This window comes from Motacilla alba, chromosome 20 (genome assembly GCF_015832195.1).
Source record: "Motacilla alba alba isolate MOTALB_02 chromosome 20, Motacilla_alba_V1.0_pri, whole genome shotgun sequence".
Taxonomy (NCBI): Eukaryota; Metazoa; Chordata; class Aves; order Passeriformes; family Motacillidae; genus Motacilla; species Motacilla alba.
This window is the reverse complement of record NC_052035.1, coordinates 5972218-5992284: the sequence shown is the minus strand read 5'-3', so window position 1 is coordinate 5992284 and position 20067 is coordinate 5972218. Positions and strand designations below refer to the sequence as shown.

Genomic DNA, 20067 nt, shown 5'->3' with positions numbered 1-20067 from the left:
GAGGCTCATCAATAAATACAACAGTGAACAACCACCCCTTTTAAAAAAGAGCCAGGCTTTAGAGGAGCTACAAACACCAGAAGAGACCCAGCTTTCAGGAACTTGTGTTTAGCAATTGGAGTTTTTGTAGAGTCAGAACTCCCTCTTACCCCCTTTGGCTTCCTGCTAAGGGGTGTCATGACCTCTATTACAAGTGCAAAATGCCCAAGCAGCAAACAGGGAGGGTGAGGTGCACCTGGAGCATTTAGTCCTGGCAAAGAACATGCAGGAGAGCTCTGGGTCAGGTCTCCACAGGGATGGGGTTAGGAGGAGTCATCCAAGTCATCATCAGGCAGTGGACGTCTCCAGTGGGGAACACGGCTGTACTCTGGGGACACCAGAGCAGCCCTCCCCCTCCGTCCCACAGGAGGGAAGAAGACCTCCACCAGCTCCGACAGCTGCTCATACCTGTGGGGGTAAGAAAGAAGTTACATTGGGGTCATTGGGTGTTTGATGCTTCTCTGCATCAAAGCTGGGTCATCCCAAAGATGCAGAGGAATAAACACTTTGCTTACGTTGACTTTTGGCTCTTTGAGAGCTCCTGGATCAGCTCTCCTTTGGGGTTTACTGTGAATATGCGGCTCTCTGGCAGCCCCACTTGCTTGTAAGCGTAGACATCCTGCCCAAGGAAGGCCAGCATGGCATGAGAGCTGCAGAAGGCACCACCACCCAGCCTGAGCCCTCCCTGCACACCTGGAGACCACTCACATTGGGCCTGTTCCCAAAGCCTGCGTAGAAGGGAAACTTTGTAGCAAACAGTTTTCGGATGTCTGTTAAGCAGGGGACCTTGAACACCTCTGGGTTCCTCTCAATCACCTCCCTGCAGCACAGGAGACACGGTCACAGAGGCATCAGCTGGCCAGGACTGTGGGCACCAAAGCTGTCTGGGGCTCAGGGAAGCGATTTGAAGGGTAAGAGGTTTTGTGCATCAGAAGCTTCACTGAGAAGCTCCAGCAAGGTCAGGCAGCTCCCCTGCTGCCACCCACAAAAGGCATGGTGCACCAAGGAGGGCAGAGCAGTTTAAGGCCAGGACAACCCTCAGAGTCAAGCTGGGGAAGGGGGTGCTGTCCCCAGGGACACAGGAAGTGCAGGAAAAGACAGTACCTGTGGAAGGCAGACAAGACGCTACTGGGGGAAAGCAGCATGGGGCCCATGGGGAGGCCACAGCCCTGCTCATTGACCCATCTGAGGTAGCCTTTGGTGATGTGGGCCATGCCAATAGCCCTGGCCGAGCAGTAGAGGAACTTGTAGCCATTCCTAGAGAGAACACAGGGAGCCCCTCTGAGCTGTGGTCTGGGCAAATCATTCTCCTGCTCTGAGGAGGAGGAGATACCCAAGTACCTGGCCTAAGACCAAATCTTACTCCAGTAAGCAAGGTGGCTCCACAAAGAACATGAATCCCTTATCTGGAAACCCCAACTAAGCCAAATCCCCACCTGCCTCACACTGGGAGCCCCTGCACCACCCTCCCTGCTCATCCCAGCAGCCACACATCCACCCAGCCCAGCTGCATGGTCCCACTGGTGCTCAGCACTCTCACACGCCACTTTTATCCCACAGCACTGCCTGTCAATTGTGGAGGGCTGTACCCAGCCCTTGCAGACTCCCGGGCAGGGGACAGCTCGGCAGAGGTGGTACCGAGTGGCCAGAGGCAACCCTGCAATCCACGGGAGTGCATTCCTCCCATGCTCCTGCCGGGGCCAGAACGGGCCATCTACGGGCCCACAGTGCCTCTCAGTGGCCACAGGAGCCAGGCACCAAGCTAGAGGCTCCGCAGGGACTCACTGCTGGTGTCACCCCTTGCAGGTGAGTCCCCCGGGTTGTGGGAAGCCATTGCTGGGTGCCCAGAGAGGTACCAGCACCGCAGTGTTGGGGACCCCGTGCCACCTCTCTCAGGGGTGACCTTAGGTGGTCTTGTCTTCAGCAAAGCCTTCACTGACACACACTCCTTCCAGGGAAAGTAATGCCAGCATCTGCTCCCAGCGAGTAAGAAGCCCTGACTCTGACTCAATCAGCTTCCCATTTCCCCTTGAACTCAGCTGACCCAATACCTACAGGTGGATTTTGTGGAAGAGTTTAACAATCCCAGGGTGAGTCCAATCTTTACCCAGTTGTGGCAAGATGTGTCCAAGAGCATCGGATCTCAAAGGAAAGGAAGCCGGGTTAGTGCCATCCAACATGGTGAGTATCCACCCCCACCTCACAAGGGTTTGTGCTCCCTTCTGCATGCTTATGCAAGGCTTTAAAGGAGACTTTCCCCTAACAGGGGAAAACAAGGATTTTGGGGTGGGAGAAAGGTCTTTTACTTGGTGATGGTGCCATCGATGTCTGAGATCACCACTTTTTCGTTCCAGTTCCACAGGTAGATGGTGGCCTCACAGCGGCACGTACCCTGGTACTGAGTTGTCACGCTGAATGCCACCTCGTTGGGGCCATCCTGCAGATTCAACCTTCCCTGGGGCAGAGGGGTACCAAAAGTGTTACACCAGCACCAATTCACACCACTCCAGGTGCCAGAGGCCAGACTGCCACCCAGCCAGGCCAGAGATCCCAAGACTCTACAGGGTGGCCAACAAGGGCAAAATAATTGGATGTCCTATGAAAACATGGGGTCAGGAGTAGAGAAATCCCTGTTTAAGGGTTGTCTCACCCGTACATACGTGGACAGTGAAGATGGAGGAATAAATACATACAATTTGTTCGGAGGAGAGCCGCAGGGATTTCTTGAAGACTGGCAGAGGTTTTTGAGCGGGAGCTTTCACTGCCAACATGTCCCTAGGGTGCTGGGGCTCACTGTCACTGGGTGACTCCTTTTCATCCCGCCTACACAAAGAAGAGAAGGGGTCAGCCAGAGTCTTAAAAAAGCTTTCTACCCTCTTTTATTAAGCAAACTTAAGAATAATTAGTCACGTAGGAGAACAGGAGTATCCAGACTCCAGAAGATGGCCTGGGAGGGAGGCGCTCACCTCTGCTGAACAAGGTCACGCAACAGTGTTTCCATGCTGGCTTTCCTTGGCCTCGGCTGCTGCTGCAGGCAGAGAGGGGTGTGCTGGTTCTGGTTCATTTTCTTCACAGTAACTTAGGTATGGGGCTGTGTTCTGGATTTGGGCTCAACACAGTGTTGGATAACAGAGATGTTTCTGTTGTTGCTGAGCAGTGCTTGCACTGAGCTAAGAGCAAGAGCATGGGCTGCTTTGCTTTTCTTCCAGTTGGAACAGCAATGCCAAAAGAGGCATCACTGCAGTCCCTGCCTGCACAGGGACACTGCTGATGGAAGAGGAAGCACAGCCTGATGCTGTGGTGGGGCAGGGAAACCAGGAAGCACACGCGGTGCCCAGGGACCTGGCATGACAGGTACACAGCAGGAGGTCTCACCACTACAAGGTCCACATTTCTGCATTTCTGCTCTGCCGCTCAGGCATTAACAGACCAAAGGGGACAGGTAGCAACCTTAAGAAGTCACCTTGCCAGGTCCTGGATGTCCTCACAGTCAACCTTAGGCCATCCCCAGGACCCTGCTCCCACCCCGGCCAGTCAGCAGAATGATGCCTGTCCCCTGGGGGACATGGTTGTCATATCCACTGCTGCAAACATACCCCCACTGTTGGGAATTCTCTCCTCTTCCAGGAGAACCAAAATCTTCTGTGTTTCTTGGGCATCTTCTCCTTCACCAATTCATCAATGATGTTCTGTGAACATGGCAGAACATGGGATGAGGTCATTCCTCAGCCCAGGCCCTGCTGAGAATCATAGCCAGTAAATGTGTTGTACCACTGACCTCAGGAATGTTCCTCTGGAAAGCCTGCAGGGCCAGGACTATGGGACCAGCCACTGCCCAGTTGTAATACCTGGAAAAAGCAAGAGGGATGAGTACATCACCATCCTGCAGCATGGCCAGGTCCCACAGCTACTTTGGTACAATCATGCTCTGGGATGGAGTCACATTCCTACAGGAGGGTTTCCACAGGGACAAAAGGGCCATGCTGTCCATTGTGGGATGAAGCAGCAGGAAGAGTAGGCCACTCACTTCTTGTTGATCATGATCACCAGGTTTGGGTCACTGATGAGCCTTGGATTCTCAGCAAACTCCTGGTAGGAGACCATGTGTTCCATGAACTTCTCTGGTGGGACAGAGGCTGTGTCATGCCATTGGAGGATAGAAAGGATTTCAGGGCTGCAGATTGCCCCTCTCCTCCCACCTACCATGAGAGATTTGCCTGTTGCCCCTGAGGCCCCCGCACAGTGACAGGGCAACTGTGGGCATTGAGTCAGAGTCCATGGGGCTGTTGGCAGGCGAGGTGGATGGCTGCTGGATAGACAGAGGGTTGCTGGGGTCTGTCACAGGACTCAAACTCTGCTCTGGGTCACTGCCAGCAAGGGAAGAAACGGTGGTGACATCAGATAACAGCTTTAAACAATACCTCCATCCTTTGTGCCAGGGGAATTGCTCAGAAATGTCTGAGCTTGGCCAGCTGGGGTAACTCATACCTCTCGGCCAAATAGAGAGCCACTGGCTTCTTGTTCGGATCGGAGTAGTCTTCCAGGTAAATGGCTCTGGGACCCAAGTGAGGACTTCTTTTGATGGATCCTTAATAGACAGAAGAGAGAGAGCTTAGTTGAAACACCTTTCCAATCACCCCAGCATCTATCGAGAAAGCCAACAGCATTTTCCTCACATCCATGTACCATACAAGCAGGGCAGACATTTTCCTACAGGAAAAACTGCTGTAAGGCAACAGCAACAGAAGTGCCTCAAGACAGTTGCACTAGCGTGACCCTTAAATACACTGTGAAGGAGGGCACAGAAATGCTTCTCTATGATTTTCCCTGACTTGGCAAGCTCAGGATGAAGACACAAGTCAGGCCAGGTGCTGTCTGACACTTGAAATTAAAGTACGGCCTGTACTGCTGAAAAATCTTCTAAGTACGCAAAAGCAGAGATGAAGGATGGACTTCAGGGAACATAAGGCAAGAAAGCCTTCCTGGGAGCTGGGTGGTCACTGAAAGGTGGACACCTGAGGCATGTCTCTTCAAAGCAAAGGTGCTGGTAGCACACAGAGAAGGCAAAGCAAACACACCACACCTAGAAGTCATGGAGTTACACTGAAGGGACAACCCAGGGGCTCATCTGAGTTAGACACATCTGCAGGCTCAAACACCACTTCAAGCAGCACCAGTCACCCTCTCACCTTGCCCCCTCTGCCTCTCCAGCTGGGACACGGGACCTTCTGAGCCCACCTGCCTTGGAGCAGTGGCTCCCTCAAAGTGCTCCACATCTGGCTGAACCTCTGGCACAACATTCACATTCTGTTTCTCTTGTGGGACTGAGTAGGCCCCCAAAAATCTCTTTGCCCTGATAGCAAGGAGGACGTCCTTCAGCCTGGAGATGCTGTTCCCAGCCTGGGGTGTAGGTGTTGGCTCAGTTGCAGACACAGGCAAGGAATGGGGCATGTCCTGAGGTTCTTCTGGCCTTGAATCCCTTCCTCGATGTTCAGAGGTGGTAGCAAGAGGGGTTGCCTCATCCACTGGGACCGGTGTCGCAGAGATGGTGGTTGTTGCAGCAGCAGTGATCTCTGTGGACATGGCTGGTTTAACTTGCACCAATTTATTCACCTCAAGGGAAGAAGAACAGGTTTGAGGATGGGAAGTTGCCCAAAGCATCACACAGAAGAAGACAACTTCTCTAAGGCTGCCTGGTCACAGCCTCCTCTGCTTTCTGCAGGTCTTTTGGACACCCATTCCCAGCAAAAGAGCAAGAGCAGGGACTTACCTGAGGGAGCCTTCCCCAGATCCACTTCATGTGGGATTCAACCCCTAGAGAAAAGCTTTCCTGTGGTTTGATCTCCAGTTCAGAATCACTTTTGGGAGCAGATCGATGGCTCAGCATGAAGCTGCAGGAAGAGAAGGTGATGTGGGGCCTCACCTACCCTGCAGCCCCTTGCTCTCCTATCAGTGCAAGGACATTTAGGGCCAAGAACCCTGTAACGCTGGTTTCCCATAAAGTCACTTCTACCCTATAAGATTGTCACTCCTAAAGGACCAAGATCTATGGAAGCTGAGGCCCAAGGAAGCAAAGTGCTATGCCAGCAGTTGCCCAGAGCAGCTCATCAGCAGACAGCCCTGTGCACACAGGCTTCTCACACCTGTGGCCACAGCCACAAGTCCCTTGTGGTCTCTGAGCTTTCCTCCAGCCACACCATATCAAGCTAGGAGAACTCTTCTCTCCTGACACCTCCATGTCACTTTTCCATACCTCCTTCCCTGCCATGGGGCATGTGCCCTGCTCTCACCAGAGCTGAGCAGAACATCTTGGCTCTGCCCATTACCTGTCCCCTTCGAGCAGCTCCCCATCGGAGTACGGGTATATCTCCTGGGACTGCAATGACCCAGTTACTTCAAGGAGATCACCAAAGGACGAGCGTGATGCATCACTGCAAAGGAGGAAAGAGAAGAAACTTGTGCTACTCTCAAGCAGCAGCCTCCTCTCCAGAAAGCTGGCAATACCCAGTTTCACCATTCCCCCAGGCCTTCTACTCCACAGGAGACTGGGCTCCAGTTGCCAACACTTTCCCCCTGTTTCAAGCACTGGTAGGCATCACCAAATGAACCCACAGGCTTGACGTACTGCATCACCCTGCCCAGACCAAGCAGCTCACCTTGTGGCTGACAGCTCTTTTTTGGTCTCATCACAGCTGTCAGAATCTGAGTCCAACAGCACCTTCTTCCTGGGCCTTCTCTTGCGCCGCCTCCTCTTGTGCAGGATCATTTCAGCGCTGGAGGCCTCCAGCCCACGGGAGGGTCGAACAGCATCCTTCAGGCAGTGATCCTTGCAGATGGGGGACGTGCACAGGAGGAAGGGGACGCTGCCCTGGAACAGGGATGGGGCAGAGCCCATCAGCTCCCTCCAGCACACTCCTTTTCAGCCTAGCAGCTCCTTGCTCTCTATGGAGCATACCATGGAACAGCACAACCAACACCACCAAGCCCTCAGCTCAGGGGTGGTTTTGTGGCCTGGCCTAAAAGGAAAGGATTTGTACCTATAACATGTGAATAAAAGAATATTAGGGTGATCCAGCCACAAGCTAAAGACATCCTTAACATGGTCAAGGAGAGACAGGCAGAAGATGGCACCACAAGACCAGAATTACCAAGGCTGCAAATGGGATTTGACTCCAGAGCCCTTTCCTACTTCCAAACCCAGCCCAAGCCAGCAGTGACCACAAGTACACCTGAGAGAAGAGCTTCCAGGATTTCTGGAAGCCACAACTAGTCTCATCCCACTTCCCATTGGAGCAGGCAGCCTGCCACAGCATCTGTCTCATTCTCATCCCTGCCACAAGATTCCCTGGGAGGCCAAGCTCCAAGATATCCACCTGTGTGGCCAGCAGCCTTGCCCATTGATGGAGGCCAGTCTGGGATGCAGATATTTGGTCTAATACTCCCTCAGGGTGCTCCACCACATGGATTGCAAGGTCCTTTGAGCAGGAACCTTTCCAGACACAGAAAACATCAGATGGGACGATGGAGTCACTCTGGGGAAGAGCAGCATTCCAAACCTGGTCATTCTAACACAACACTGCACTTCCAGGGAGTCACACCAGGACACACACATGCAGCACCTCCTCATAACCAACCTTACGCTCCTCTAACTCCTCGACAAAGAAGGCCTCTCCATTGTCTCCCAGCTTCATGTGCAGGTCCACAGGTTCTCCGTTGATTTCAATGTCAACCTAGCAAGGGACAGAAGCAGTTTGTCCATCTGAACCTCCTCATCCACTGGAGCACAGGGGCACTTCCAGATGGAGGGGATGGGTTGAAGTTGCTCACGGGGCTGACAGCCACACAGCCTTTGAGGCAAGGAACCTCTCCCAGTTTTCCTGGAGATCACATTCCACCCTGGAAATGGATGGGCTCCATTTGGGGGCATCCCCCTCAAAAACTTAGCAACCCTTTCAGCAGGCTCCCATTCCCCTCAAACAAAATCTTTCCATAACCTTTGGGTTATAGAAGATGCTGGCTCTGGAGACACTGGAAAGGAAGTGTAGCCCAGGGCAGGCAGCACTTACCACCTTCTCCCTGGAGCGCAGCACCCCCAGCTTCCCAAAGCGCACATGAAACGGGGAGCACTTGAAGGAGTTGTCGGGCTGCCTCACCACGACCACGTCGATGCTGCCCGACAGGTTGGCGGAGTTCAGGTCATGGTACAGCTTCTTCACCTTGACAAAGACGCTCTCAGCCAGGTGCCCCACGTAGTTCATGGTTTGAGACTGCAAGGAAGAGACACAAATAGACCCAGGTAGGAGAAGAGAGCTCCAACAACTAAAGGCAATGTGAGTTTAGTGTAGGAGAGTCATGTCATGGTTGCAACACAGCCCCATCATGGGGACAGGTAAGCCTCTAGAGAAACTGAGGCAAACACCTGAGGCTTTGATGAAGATCAGCCACGGCCTCTGTGAGCACCAGAAAACAGGACAGAAGCCAGAGCATGAGTTATTGCATCCAGCTTGGAGGAGAGGCGTCCTTGCCATTGGGATACACCATCACGCTTCCTCCTTGAGAGGGCAAATACAACCTCACAGCAACACCGCACAGTCAAACTGTCAACATCCCATTCAAACAAGAATTGGGCTGGCAGGAGACCTCCTGTCCTGCACTGTCCTTAGAAATTCCCAAACAACTCATGGCAGAGAGGTGGGACATCTGAGCTGCTCCATGCACCACACACTCACTTTGAATAAAGTCTAAACCTAACATTTCCCACTCAGAAGGAAAGATATCCCACTTAGGCATTGCAGAATTGGCCAGACATGGCTCCTGTACAAGCCAGAACTCTGTGCTGGGCAGCACAGCCAGGTGATGGTGTGGTGTCCCCAGGGACTCTCAGCACAGCACCCAGTGCACACTCTACCCAAAGGGCAGCTGCGGGGACTTGGTTCCTTACCCAAAGGGACGATGACAAGCATATGCCACGTGACAAGCCCTCTGGCCCAGCAGGCATCCAGCCTCTCCGATCCGTTTTGCATAAGCTCAGCCCTGTCCCATTCCCAGACATCCCTCCTGGAGGGCAGTCTGAGTAGGCAGACGTGGTTCCCGCTCCATGCCCTGTCCCCCACCTCTCCCTGGCAGCCAGGAGCAAGCCCAAATCTCAGATCCTCTCTGGAGGATGACAGCAGGGAAGTGCTAGCCAGCTCCCGAAGCTTCGGTGGCTCCATCAGCTCTGCTGTGAGCGGGGCTCGGATCACGAGGCCTCTCACCAACCTGCTGAGCCCAGCTTTCCCAGGCATTGCTGCCAGGGCAGGCAGCCCTCCAGCTGCTTTCCCTGCCATGCTGCAAGTCCTGGCAGCAAATGGGAGACAGCTCCTCTCTGTACATGGGGGCAGTTTTGGAGAGGAGGAATGATCAGACTGACCCCAATGCTCCCCAGGCAGCACTTATGAACTTCCAGCTGAGACATACACTGACACAGACCTGAAAAGTGTATAGGGAAAGTCCTGGGCAGAGAAATTCCATAGGATTTGGGGTGGGGGCTTGGTAATTATTCCCAGATATGACGCACTGAGCACCACCTTCATGGTGAACACAGGGTGCAAGAGCTCAACACAACACTGCAGCCACACAGCAAAACAAGTGCCAGGGCCATGTCCCCTCTGCAGAGCCACTGTCCACCCTTGCCTCAACGGGCAGCTGCCCACTCCCCAGGCATCTCATTGCTGGGGACTGCATGGCTGTGGCACAGTTTTCAGCGAGTGAATTTAATTCCCTGTGGGTCTTACCTGGGGTGGCTGGAGGAAGGCGGGGAATGTAGAGAAAGAGGCTTTTCCCTGCAGGCCTCAGCCCCACCATGGATGGAGCAGGCCCGTCAGGGAGGTGAAGGGTAGGTTATAGTCTGGAGAGAGAGCAATAGGCAGACAGGGCAAGAGATATGGTCTTCAAGTCATATTCAATAAATAAACCCTCTAGAGGAATGGGGCATCTCCAGCCCTCAGCCCGCAAACCTGCCAGGATCACAGCCCTCTGCCATGCAGCTCCTGTGAAGGATGAAGGGGACAGTCCTCCCCTGCCGACAGCTCACATCGACCTCCGGAGCCAAAGAGCCGCCCAAAATAAACCAAGTGCTTTGCTGACACCAGTGTGCCTTGATCCTGGGCCACCCTGCCAGCAGCACACCCTGCGCCCACCCACAGCCACAGGCACAGCCGCGCTCCCACCATCGCACGCTGCAAACCAGCAGGGCCTCCATTACCCGGGCAGCTGCTGAGCCTCAGCCGCTCCTCGACTTCGGGGCAGAACTGAAGCCGGGATTGCTCTGTGCCGGCAGCAGCCCTCAGCCTCGGCTCCTCCTCTCCCTGCTGCTCCGTTCCTCTCACCTGGGCCGGGGGAGGGCCCGTCTCGGAGCAGCCCCAGGCTGCACACCGTGCCTCCCGCTGGGCCTCTGCGGGCCGCGGCCGGCTCGGGGGTGGCACCGGCGCCTGGGGCTCGTCCAACAGCCCCTTTGCCCCCGCAGCCCCGGGCACAGCGGCCTTGTGCCCGTGCAGACCCTTCCTTCTCCAACCCACCGTCCTGCAAGGACACGGTGAAGCCTAAATGAGACATAAAGGGTGGCCAAACACCAGGGCTCCTCTGCCCTGCATCGTCTCCATGGGGATGGGAAAAGCGGGCACGGTGAAAGGGAAGCACATAAAGCAGACTCTTTAGGAAAATTGATGCTCTCCAGATCTCAGGGAGCCTGAGAGCAGAGGGGAAGTGATGTGGGAATAGGCGGGTGGACTCAGGTGAGAAACTGAGGTGGTGGGGCTTTTTTGTGGTCCCCAAAAAGTGCGTTGACACCCACTATAGTATAACTCCAGGGCAGGGATGGGGCTGGTGTGGGCTTTGTCCTGTATTTACCTGACTTGTGCGCTGGTGATTCCCCAGCAGCCTCTCTGCTGGGTTTTGGAGTGATGGGGATTGAGTGGCGGCACTTCAGGGATGGAGGCTCTCCAACACATCACTCATGGAGCTGACATTGTGCTGTGAGGGCAGGGAAGCACCAAGCATCGAGGCTGGCTGCTTAGGACATCTTTACACCCTGAGAAGAAGGATCCAAAGCTTGTTGGTCCCAGATGATGGAAGATCTGCAGAAATGCCACAGCTTGTTCCCAGGCAAGCCCTCTTAGCACCCAGTGCCTCGCTTTCCTCAGTTATGCTGATGGCAACTGGAGGCACAGACATCCCCCCTGTGCCTGTCCAGTGCCAAGCATGGCCTGGGCACAAGATCCCAGTCCCAACATGGGAACTTTCCTGAAGGCTGTGGCAAATCTGCTGCGGAATGAAGCTTATTTTCCAGCAGCTTAGTCTTCTGAGAGCTCTGCCCCTCAGTGAAATTGGACTGAAAGCAGCTATTGTGGATGGCCTGACATGGCTGCAGTCCCTGAGGAGGGTGGGCTGGCACTGCAGGGCAGGCAGCTGCCACCAAACCCCACAGCCCATGGCCAGGCCACTGGGCACTTCTGCCCAGCAGGGGAGGAATCTGCTGGAATCTCCATCAAGACACCTCGGGTGTGACACTTCAGGTGATGTCCTTGGTGCTTGCTGATGCCACTGGAATGGGTCTCACGCAGGGCAGGGGTTACATCCTGCAAGCCCTGAGGGTGTAACACAAACCTCAGGTCTGGAACACAAAAGCAAGGACAGATTTCGATGCAGATTTCAATGCAGATGCCTGTTAACTGGGGGGACTGCAAATGCCTGGTAACTGGTAAAAATGCTGCAGAGGACATTCAGCAAAGGACATCTGAGTGCAGGACACCATTTCTTCCTTAGCCAGCTGAGTGCGTCTGCAGATGAATACGGAGAAGGAACAAAATGCCAGCAGGAGCAAGCGGGCAGCTCAGCCTTGCTGTGGCTCCAAGCCCCCACGCTCTGGACACAGGGATGACCTCCTGGCACTTGGGCACCCTGCAGAAGTACAGACCCCATCATTTACCTCCAAGGCTCCTTGCCCAGCTGGTTTTCCCCACCTATCTGTACTCCTGGTTCCTGACACACCAACCTTTGCTTGTGCCCCCATGCCCATGTAGCAGATCCCCAGCTGTGCCACGGCTGTTCTGAGTGATGGCTGTTCCTCTCTGCATCCTTCCCCTCAATCCAGGCTTTTACTTCCCTCTCCTTCCCTTCTTTCTCCTCCAAAAATCTTAGAACACTTTTAATTGCCGAGGTAATTTTTTGCAAAGCCATAAAATCATCCTTGGTTCCTGCCAGCTGCTTTTCCTACTTCCTCTTACTCCCCTTTCCTATTTTTTGGAAGGTGAGCCTTGCAGATCCATTCCTTCTTGTGCTTGTAATCCTGCACCCCCCAGTTTCTTGTGAATCTTGTGCATCCTCCCCCAGGAGCTCCTCCATCAGGGAGAGCTTTCTTTCCCCTTTTGGGAACTCCACAGCCCACAGATGTTTGCAATGAGCCTTTGCATAACAAGACAGATTTCTTTATTAGTCAACTGAGATGAAATATTTTCAGCTCCTTGCATTCCAAAAAGCTCACAGGCACACCCAACCTGGCAGCTTTTGTCCTGCATCCCAGCACTCCCCATCCCTTCTGGATGGCAGCCTTCACCCCAATGGGGCAGCTCTGCCTTGTGGGCTCCCCATACCTCTACTGACTCTTGTGCTGAAAGCCCAACATCCTGAGATCCTGGGCTTCTCTAGAAAAACTCCATCCATCCATCCATCCATCCATCCATCCATCCATCCATCCATCCATCCATCCATCCATCCATCCATCCATCCATCCATCCATCCATCCATCCATCCATCCATCCATCCATCCATCAGCTTTGCAGTTGGGAGCACCCACAAACTGCCCAGGAGCCCCCTAAATTTTCCTCTCTCCCAGAAAGCAAGTTGTGTCATTGGTCACAGGGTGGGAGAGTGGACAAGCTGTGTCAAAAAGAGGGGCTTCTTTTTCCCCCTCTTCACATTTTGACTGCTGCTGCAGCCCAGCCAGGCCACAGCCAATTCTCCAGCTGCCTCCAAGGTGGGAGTTCATGAGGGGTTTGTCTCCTCCCTTGACCAATACCTTATTTCTCTGGGATTTTCACAGCTGTTTAATATTTGAGCTGCCTGGGATGCATCTCCCTAGATCCTGCCTTGCTCCATGCCTCTTCACAGGCCTGAAATGTCTGCAGGGAGGTCAGACAATCCAGCAGTGAGGCAGACTCAAGGAGCTGGGCATGCCTCTCTGCCTCACCTGCCTTCATGCTGGCTGAGACCTGACACAGCTCAGCTCCCAGAGATGCTGCAGAGGACAGCAGGGGAACCAAGTTGACTAAAAAAGGGTCTCTGCTTTTCAGACAAGCAAAGCTGGGCCTGGAACAGGAGAAATCCCTCCAGCTGTGGGGCTCAGCCAGTAGCTGGGGACACCAGTACTATTTGGTGGCTGGAAGCCCACACTGCAAACCCCTGCAGCATCTGAATCCTCTTTTCACCCCAGAGCCAGGAAGCTGTGTTCTCCTGTTCCCTTTCCCACAGCAGAAGGATGCTCCAGGTTGTGCTCACTGTTCTGTGGCACAATCCTCTGATGGCTGCTACCTGCCTCCTTTCTCCCTGGGTCTGCTGTCTTTACCTTCACCAGTGTCCCCTTCACATGGGGGTTTCCTGAGATGCTGGCAAAATCCGGGCAGCAGCCAGGCAGGCTGAGGCACAGCTGTAAGGATGCCTTTTCCTGAAAGCTGTGCACTGAGCAGGATGCTGCAGGCACCACGGGTCTGGTGAGGGATGGCCAGAGCTGTGGGGCTGGGTGACAGCAGTCAATCAACCCATCAGGTCCAAGGTCCTTGTGCCAGGCAGCTCCCAGGAGCAGCTGCCTGCTGCTGGCAGGGTTTTCATCCCTGACTGACATTCCTCCGCTGTGACCCCCCAGGGAATCCCTGCCAGACACTGGGATGTGAAAGGGCTTTCTCATTATCATGGCCCCTTCACCCAGCAGGGAGAATCAGCGTTTCAAGAGGAGGGGGAGCTTCAGGAAGGTTGGCAGAGCTTCCTGACCCTCAGCTGACTGGGCTAGGCCTCCCATTTCCTTTCCTGGATCAACAAAGAGCTCCAGAGGCTTGTGAAAGGAGTGATTCAGCAAAACAGGATGAGAGGAGAGGCAGAAACACCAAGTCAGCACAGCTGGACGGGGTCAAATTCCTGTCCCATGAAAGCCATGGGGAGCGAGGCTCAGGTGTCCTACTCCCTCAGGCATAGGGACAACTCCTGAAAGTCCAGCTGTTCTGGATATCAGCCCTGGAGTCAGGAATATAACAGGAAAACAGTGTTGTTGGTTTTGTTTTTTCATTCCCATTCCCAGGAAGATCAAGCCAGACTGGCCTGGCATGCAGTGGAGTGGGTGGGAAAGCTGTTTTGCCTGAAGAGGAGGAAATGCCATCCTCAGTCCCCAATCACAAGCATTGAAAAAGCTGAATTACAGCAGCAGGACTGGTTGAAACCATCCGTTCTGGTTTAAAAACATGCTCTGCTGATTTGGCTCCTAGTTTCTGACCTGTTGGAAATTCACATTTCTTCTGTAAACACAAAGGGTTCAAATTTACTTAATAAAAAAACCCCAGAAAGCTGCAATTTCCAAGCAGTTGTGTGGCTCCAAGAGCCAGGGCTTGCAGAGAAATCCAGCAATACCCTCAAACTGGGAGAGCTGAGAGCCCTGAGCAAAACATGGTCCTGAAAAATGAAGTTTCTGAACTGAGAGCCCTCAGCTTTTGTGTCCCAACCCCCAACAATCCAGCCAGGACATGCACTCCAAAGCCAATAGCTTTAGATAAGCGATCTATTTACATCAATGTAACTGTGAGCATAGTCTGACCATCAGCTCCAAATGCAGGAAAAGTGAGACAAATGTGCACATTCCGGCAACTGGAAAATCTTTTATCTTTTGTCCAAAGCTGGTGTCTGATTTCAAGACAAGATCTTTCCAAGACACGTTTTATTTAAAGGAAATAATTGATGCTCGGTTCGATTCTTGACCTGCTCTCAGCAGTCTGGGAGTGACGCTGCCAAAGCCTTGGGGTGCAGCAGTTTGGGCACCCCCAGCACCTCTCCAGGCCGGGGAGTGCCGGGGGCCAGACAGCAGCTCTGGGGTCCAGCTCACCCCGCGGCCGCTGCAGCCTCCGTCCCTCACCGGGTGGGACAGCCGCACCTGCCCGGGGGGCAGCGGGGCAAAGGGAAGGGGCTGGGGGCTTCCAGCCCCCCAGCCACCCATGCCGGGTCCGCCGCCTTGGGCGCCGTGCAGAGCAGCCCGCCCCGAGCCGCCCGCGGCTCTCGACAACGCTGATGGAGATCGCGGACCGCCCGGACTCGTCGCCCTCCTCCGGTTCCAGCGGAGCCCCGGCCGCCGGGCCGGTTCAGCTCCCTGCGGGGAGCGGCAGAGCGGCGGGGACAGCGGGGGTCCGGTGAGCAGCGCGCCGTGCCCGGCCCCGGCGGCGGCCGCACGCTCCTCATCAGCCTCCCTCCCCGCGTTCGGGGCTGCTCCCGGTGCGCGCACCCCGCGGGAGCTCGGGACTGCTGCGAGCACTCGGGGGCAAAGTCCCGGAGCAGGCGTTCGCCGCACGCCCCGGTGCCCGGGCCCAGTCCAGATCCCAGTCTCGGTGCCCTGTCCCGATCCCAGACCCGGTGACCGATCCCGGTCCAGATCCCAGTCTCGGTGCCCTGTCCCGATCCCAGACCCGGTGACCGATCCCGGTCCAGATCCCAGTCTCGGTGCCCTGTCCCGATCCCAGACCCGGTGACCGATCCCGGTCCAGATCCCAGTCTCGGTGCCCTGTCCCGATCCCAGACCCGGTGACTGATCCCGGTCCAGATCCCAAATCCCAGTCTCAGTGCCCTGTCCAGATCCTAGACCCGATGACTGATCCCGGTCCAGATCCCAGATCCCAGATCCCGGACCCAGTGACAGATCCCGGTCCAGATCCCAGTCTCGGTGCCCTGTCCAGATCCCTGTCCAGATCCTAGACCCGGTGACTGATCCCAGTCCAGATCCCAGATCCCAGTCTCAGTGCCCTGTCCAGATCCCAGTCCCGGTGACCGATCCCGGTCCAGATCCCAGATCCCGGTTCCGGTGCCCGGTGCCGCTCCCGGGACTGCCCCGACCCACCCGGGTGTCCCCGCGCGCACGCGCGCTCCGGCCGGCTGCGGTGACGTCACCGCCCCCCCGCCCGGCGATGGAGCCCGGCTGATGCCGGTGTGTGTCGCGCCCGCCCGCCCCGCGCTCCCCCCGCCGATGCCTGGGCTCGGCGGCGCCCGCCCGCCCCGCCGCGCCGCCCGCCCCGCGCTCGGGGCCGGGGCCTCCGCCGGACCGCACCGGACCGGACCGCCCCGCCCCGCGCCGAGCCCCGCCGAGTCGCCACGGACCTGCCGCGGGTGAGTGCCCAGCGCCCGGCGCGGCGGGGAGGGTCCCACGCCCCGCGCTTCGCTGCCGCCCGCACCCGCTGCCCCCGGTACCGCAGAGCCGCGGCAGGTGCGGGGCAGCGGGGCCGAGGCGGTCGCACGCCCGCCGTCCCCGCGCGGGGCGCCCACCCGAGGGTCGGGACACGCGTGGACCCCCCCGCCCCGCCGCCGCCCCGGTGCGCGCAGCCCTGCCCTGCCGCTGGCCGCGGAGCGGCGGGGCCGCGCTGCCGGGGGCTCGCCGGCAATTCAGATTGAAATAAACCCCGTTAAAAATCGGGTCCCGCCGCTCCGGCAGCTTTGCGTGAGCACCCGGCTGCGTGGGGCCGCCCGGGACCCACTCGGCTGCGTGGGGCGGCTCGGGGTCCCTCTCCCCCGGCGTGGTCTGGGTTGTTTTTCTTTTAGTCTGGGTTTTTAGAGGAAGAAAAGTGCTTTTTTGTAGCCCTCGTTGGCTGCTCGCTCTATGGGCAGCGGGGCAGCAGACCCCACTCGTGTCGCAGCTGGGGCTCGGAGGGTTGGTCACAGGGGGGGTTTCTGGAGCTCTTGGTGTTGCCGCAGTGCCAGGTTTAAAGTGCCGGAGCTTGGGGCAAGCCGGGCTGTGAGCAGACGGCATCTCCCTGGTCACAGGTAGGAAAGCTGAGCGGCCGCTAAGTGACGAGCCCGAGGCCGCACAGGAAATCTGCGGCGGAGCCGGGACTAAACCCCAGATTTCCCGTTCGGTGCTTTTCTTGCCTGGCTGGGGATAGTGGTTTAACCTCACACTGTCGGGCTGCCGGGGTAAAGTCCTGCCCGGGCTATGCCAGCTCCTAGCCAGGGCTCCTGCGGTGGCAGCCGGGCGTGTGGCCAGGTGCCAGCAGAACGAGGCCTCTGCGCTGCGAGAGGTGGGTTTGGAGAGCAGAGATGTCCCTTGGATGGCATGTGGGTCCAAGGTGGAGACTGGATTTGTGCCGCTCGGGTGTCACATTGGCTTGGCACGCTAGCCTGTGTTAAGAAGTGGCCCCATGCTGCTGCTCAGGACACACTTTGTCTGCACCCCCAAATCTCGGGCAGTACGGTTTTTCAAAGGAGTTCTCTGCTACTCTGATTACCTGATGGGAAACTTTTGGGGAGTGGTAGGTGATGCGTCTCGTAAGGCCGTGTGACGTACCTTGAAAAGCTCATATACAAGCCTTTCTTCATCTGAGTTTTCCTATTTCTGCCCACTAAAGCCGTGGACTCTGCCCAGCCATGGGCTTTCTCTCTGCGCAGTGCTGTAGGGTGGCTCCAGTTGAACAGGGAGGGTTTCCCTGCTCTTCTCCCTGACCACCTACTCTGGCTGCAGTCCCCAAACAAGGATCATAGTGTCCTGAGGAGCACTTCTCCATGGATAGGAAGCCAGAAGTTTACTTCATTATCTGGAACAGCTTATTCTAAACTAATCTCTCTTTAAGAGATGAAGAGGAAGGGAAAACCACCCAGATGCTCAGATGCATTTTATTTACCGTAAAAGAAAACAGCAATTTAATGATAACTTCTATTAACTAGGTTGGGTCTGTGACCTTGATGTATTTTACAACGTAGCTGAGAAGAGGGAGCAGACTGTTCCAGTCTGTTTATTGTTTCCTCTTAGTGCATCCCAGTAACTCGCAGCACACGGATGCCCACACAGTTCTGGAGTCCTGACCCACCTTTGGGGGTGGGAAAGAGGAGGCTGTTGGATCTGATTTGCTTCAGATACAGCCTAATCTATAGCTGGTGTTAATTATATTATAGATGGGTTGGGATTTAGCATAGGTTTTTCTGACAGGGCTCAGCCTCCACAATTCTTGCTACTGTAGAAAAACTGTAGTAACTTGAAGTCCCGAAGTCACTCGTGGGAGCACATCCCTATCAATAAATTCCTTGTTGTAAAGCCAAGTGAAACCAGCCCTGTGGGGACTGCTGGCTTTCACCGGGGTGGCACAGGGATGGATGCAGGCGGTGCTGACAGCCTGGAGCAGGGTGGCCTGGAGCAGGTGAGCCAGGCTGGTACTGAGAGCCATCTGGGTTGTCAGTGTGGGGAGATTTCAACAGCAGTGTGCCTCCAGTTCTGCTTTATATAAGTGTGTCTCCTTGCTCTGCAGGGTTTTCCTTCTATTTGGACCTCCTTCCTGCTCCTCCTCTCCAAAAAGGCTGTCCCCTGGTGTATGCCAGCTTTTCCCTCTGCTTTGGTTACTATGGTGCTACTATGTAAAAGCAGCTCGTCTTGTAGCTCCTGGAATTATCTGCACCTTGGGTTTGCAGTCCCGCCCCGGGACACAGGCCTGTGTCCATCCCTTGTGCAGCCTGTCCCTGTCTGTGTGATGGGACGGGTCTGGAGGCAGCGTTGTCTGCAGGGCATGGCTGTGCCTTGGTCCCACGGGCACGGGATTTCTGGGCACCAGGATCCCACTGCTTTGTGCCAGGCTGTCACACAGTGCATCTCTTGCTGTTCCCGAATGTGGGGCAGTATCTGGGCTGTGATGAGCCCTGCAAGACCTGCTCACATTCATCCCCTCCAGGGACTGGGCTGGCAGCAAACAGGGCATCAGCTTCCCGTGAAAACTATTGGGAATGGAGACAAACAACTGGGAGTCTGTAGAAACCTGTGCAAACAAAAGGCAGAAGATGGGAGCAGACATCTCCCCCCACCCTGCTCAGCCCCCCCTGCTTGTGCAAGTTAACCCCCATGGGCTGGCTTGTTGCTGCCCACTTTGCTGCTATGGGTCCCTTGCTTCCCGTTCCCTGATATTGTTATTCCTTTCTGGTTTTCCACCTGATTTGCATGTAAAAAAACATGAGGGAGGCTCGCCCCATGGAGAGGTCCTTGGTTTGCTCACAGCTAATGTAGATTATCAATCATTGCCCTTATTCTTGCAGGGGGCTGGGGTCACCCTGGAATAGAGGGATTTTGTTAGGATTGCAGGAGCCCAGAGCCAGGTTCCCCCACCCTGCTCATCCAAGGGTGATTTGCCCCATGCAGACACAGAATCATGCTGAGTTGTCTTATCTCTTTGCATTAACTACATAAGAGATCAGGAGGATTATGTCAGTAACTAAAACACCTGCTCCAGGTGGAATGAGTCTAGTCCTGCTGTTTTGGAGAAGATCCTGCTTGCTGGTGCCTGATGGTCTTGGTGGTGAAGGTCAGCAGCCTTGCTCCCTCTGGCAGCTGTGATGGCTCTTCTGCTTTTGTAGAGCAGGGTGATGCTTCTAATTATAAAGGAAGAAGTCTTGTACTTCTCCCCTCCTTTGTTTGTTTGCTTTTTCTCTTTCTTTTTTTTTTTTTTTTCTCTTGACAAATGTTCTAAATAACAATGCTTACAATGCAAATGGAACGAGCTTGCTGAAGTGCCTGGGAAGGCCTGGTTGGGGTGGACTGTGGTGGAGCTCAGGAGATGGTGATGACACATGGCACAAGAGCAGAGCCCAGGCAGCTGGTTTGTCACCAGAGCCATGTGCTCATCTCCACTGAAGAACATTCTCATGTCCTTCAAACACTTTGTGGTTTCTCTTTCCTCTCCCCATTCAAAGGGGCACTGTGAGGGTGCTCTCTCCTTGTTCTACAGGCACAATGAGGGGACATTTTACTGGTCTCCCTTTTATTTGTGTGCTCTT

At 55.3% G+C, this 20067-nt stretch overlaps 2 protein-coding genes across 7 annotated transcripts in view; one reads left to right on the top strand and one right to left on the bottom strand.

Moving 5' to 3' along the window:
• Positions 1-105: 105 nt before the first annotated feature.
• LPIN3 (lipin 3) lies at positions 106-9032 on the bottom strand. Its single transcript, XM_038158857.1, has 20 exons — positions 8981-9032; positions 8106-8306; positions 7674-7769; positions 6708-6907; positions 6366-6533; positions 5810-5930; positions 5229-5652; positions 4528-4627; positions 4243-4406; positions 4067-4160; positions 3818-3887; positions 3636-3728; positions 3006-3067; positions 2733-2862; positions 2346-2494; positions 2095-2181; positions 1144-1296; positions 748-859; positions 555-658; positions 106-447 (listed from the first exon to the last, which is right to left on the bottom strand). Exons 2-20 carry the CDS (start codon positions 8295-8297, stop codon positions 303-305), a joined length of 2664 nt encoding a protein of 887 aa, XP_038014785.1. The 5' UTR covers positions 8298-8306; positions 8981-9032; the 3' UTR covers positions 106-302.
• Positions 9033-16298: 7266 nt separating this feature from the next.
• The window catches only part of ZHX3 (zinc fingers and homeoboxes 3), a 47768-nt gene continuing 43999 nt past the window's right edge, over positions 16299-20067 (top strand). For all 6 annotated transcript variants that reach the window (XR_005259496.1, XR_005259495.1, XR_005259493.1 and 3 more), the window contains exon 1: positions 16299-16428. The gene's annotated coding sequence lies outside the window, so the exon portion shown is untranslated. The remainder of the gene's footprint in view (positions 16429-20067) is intronic.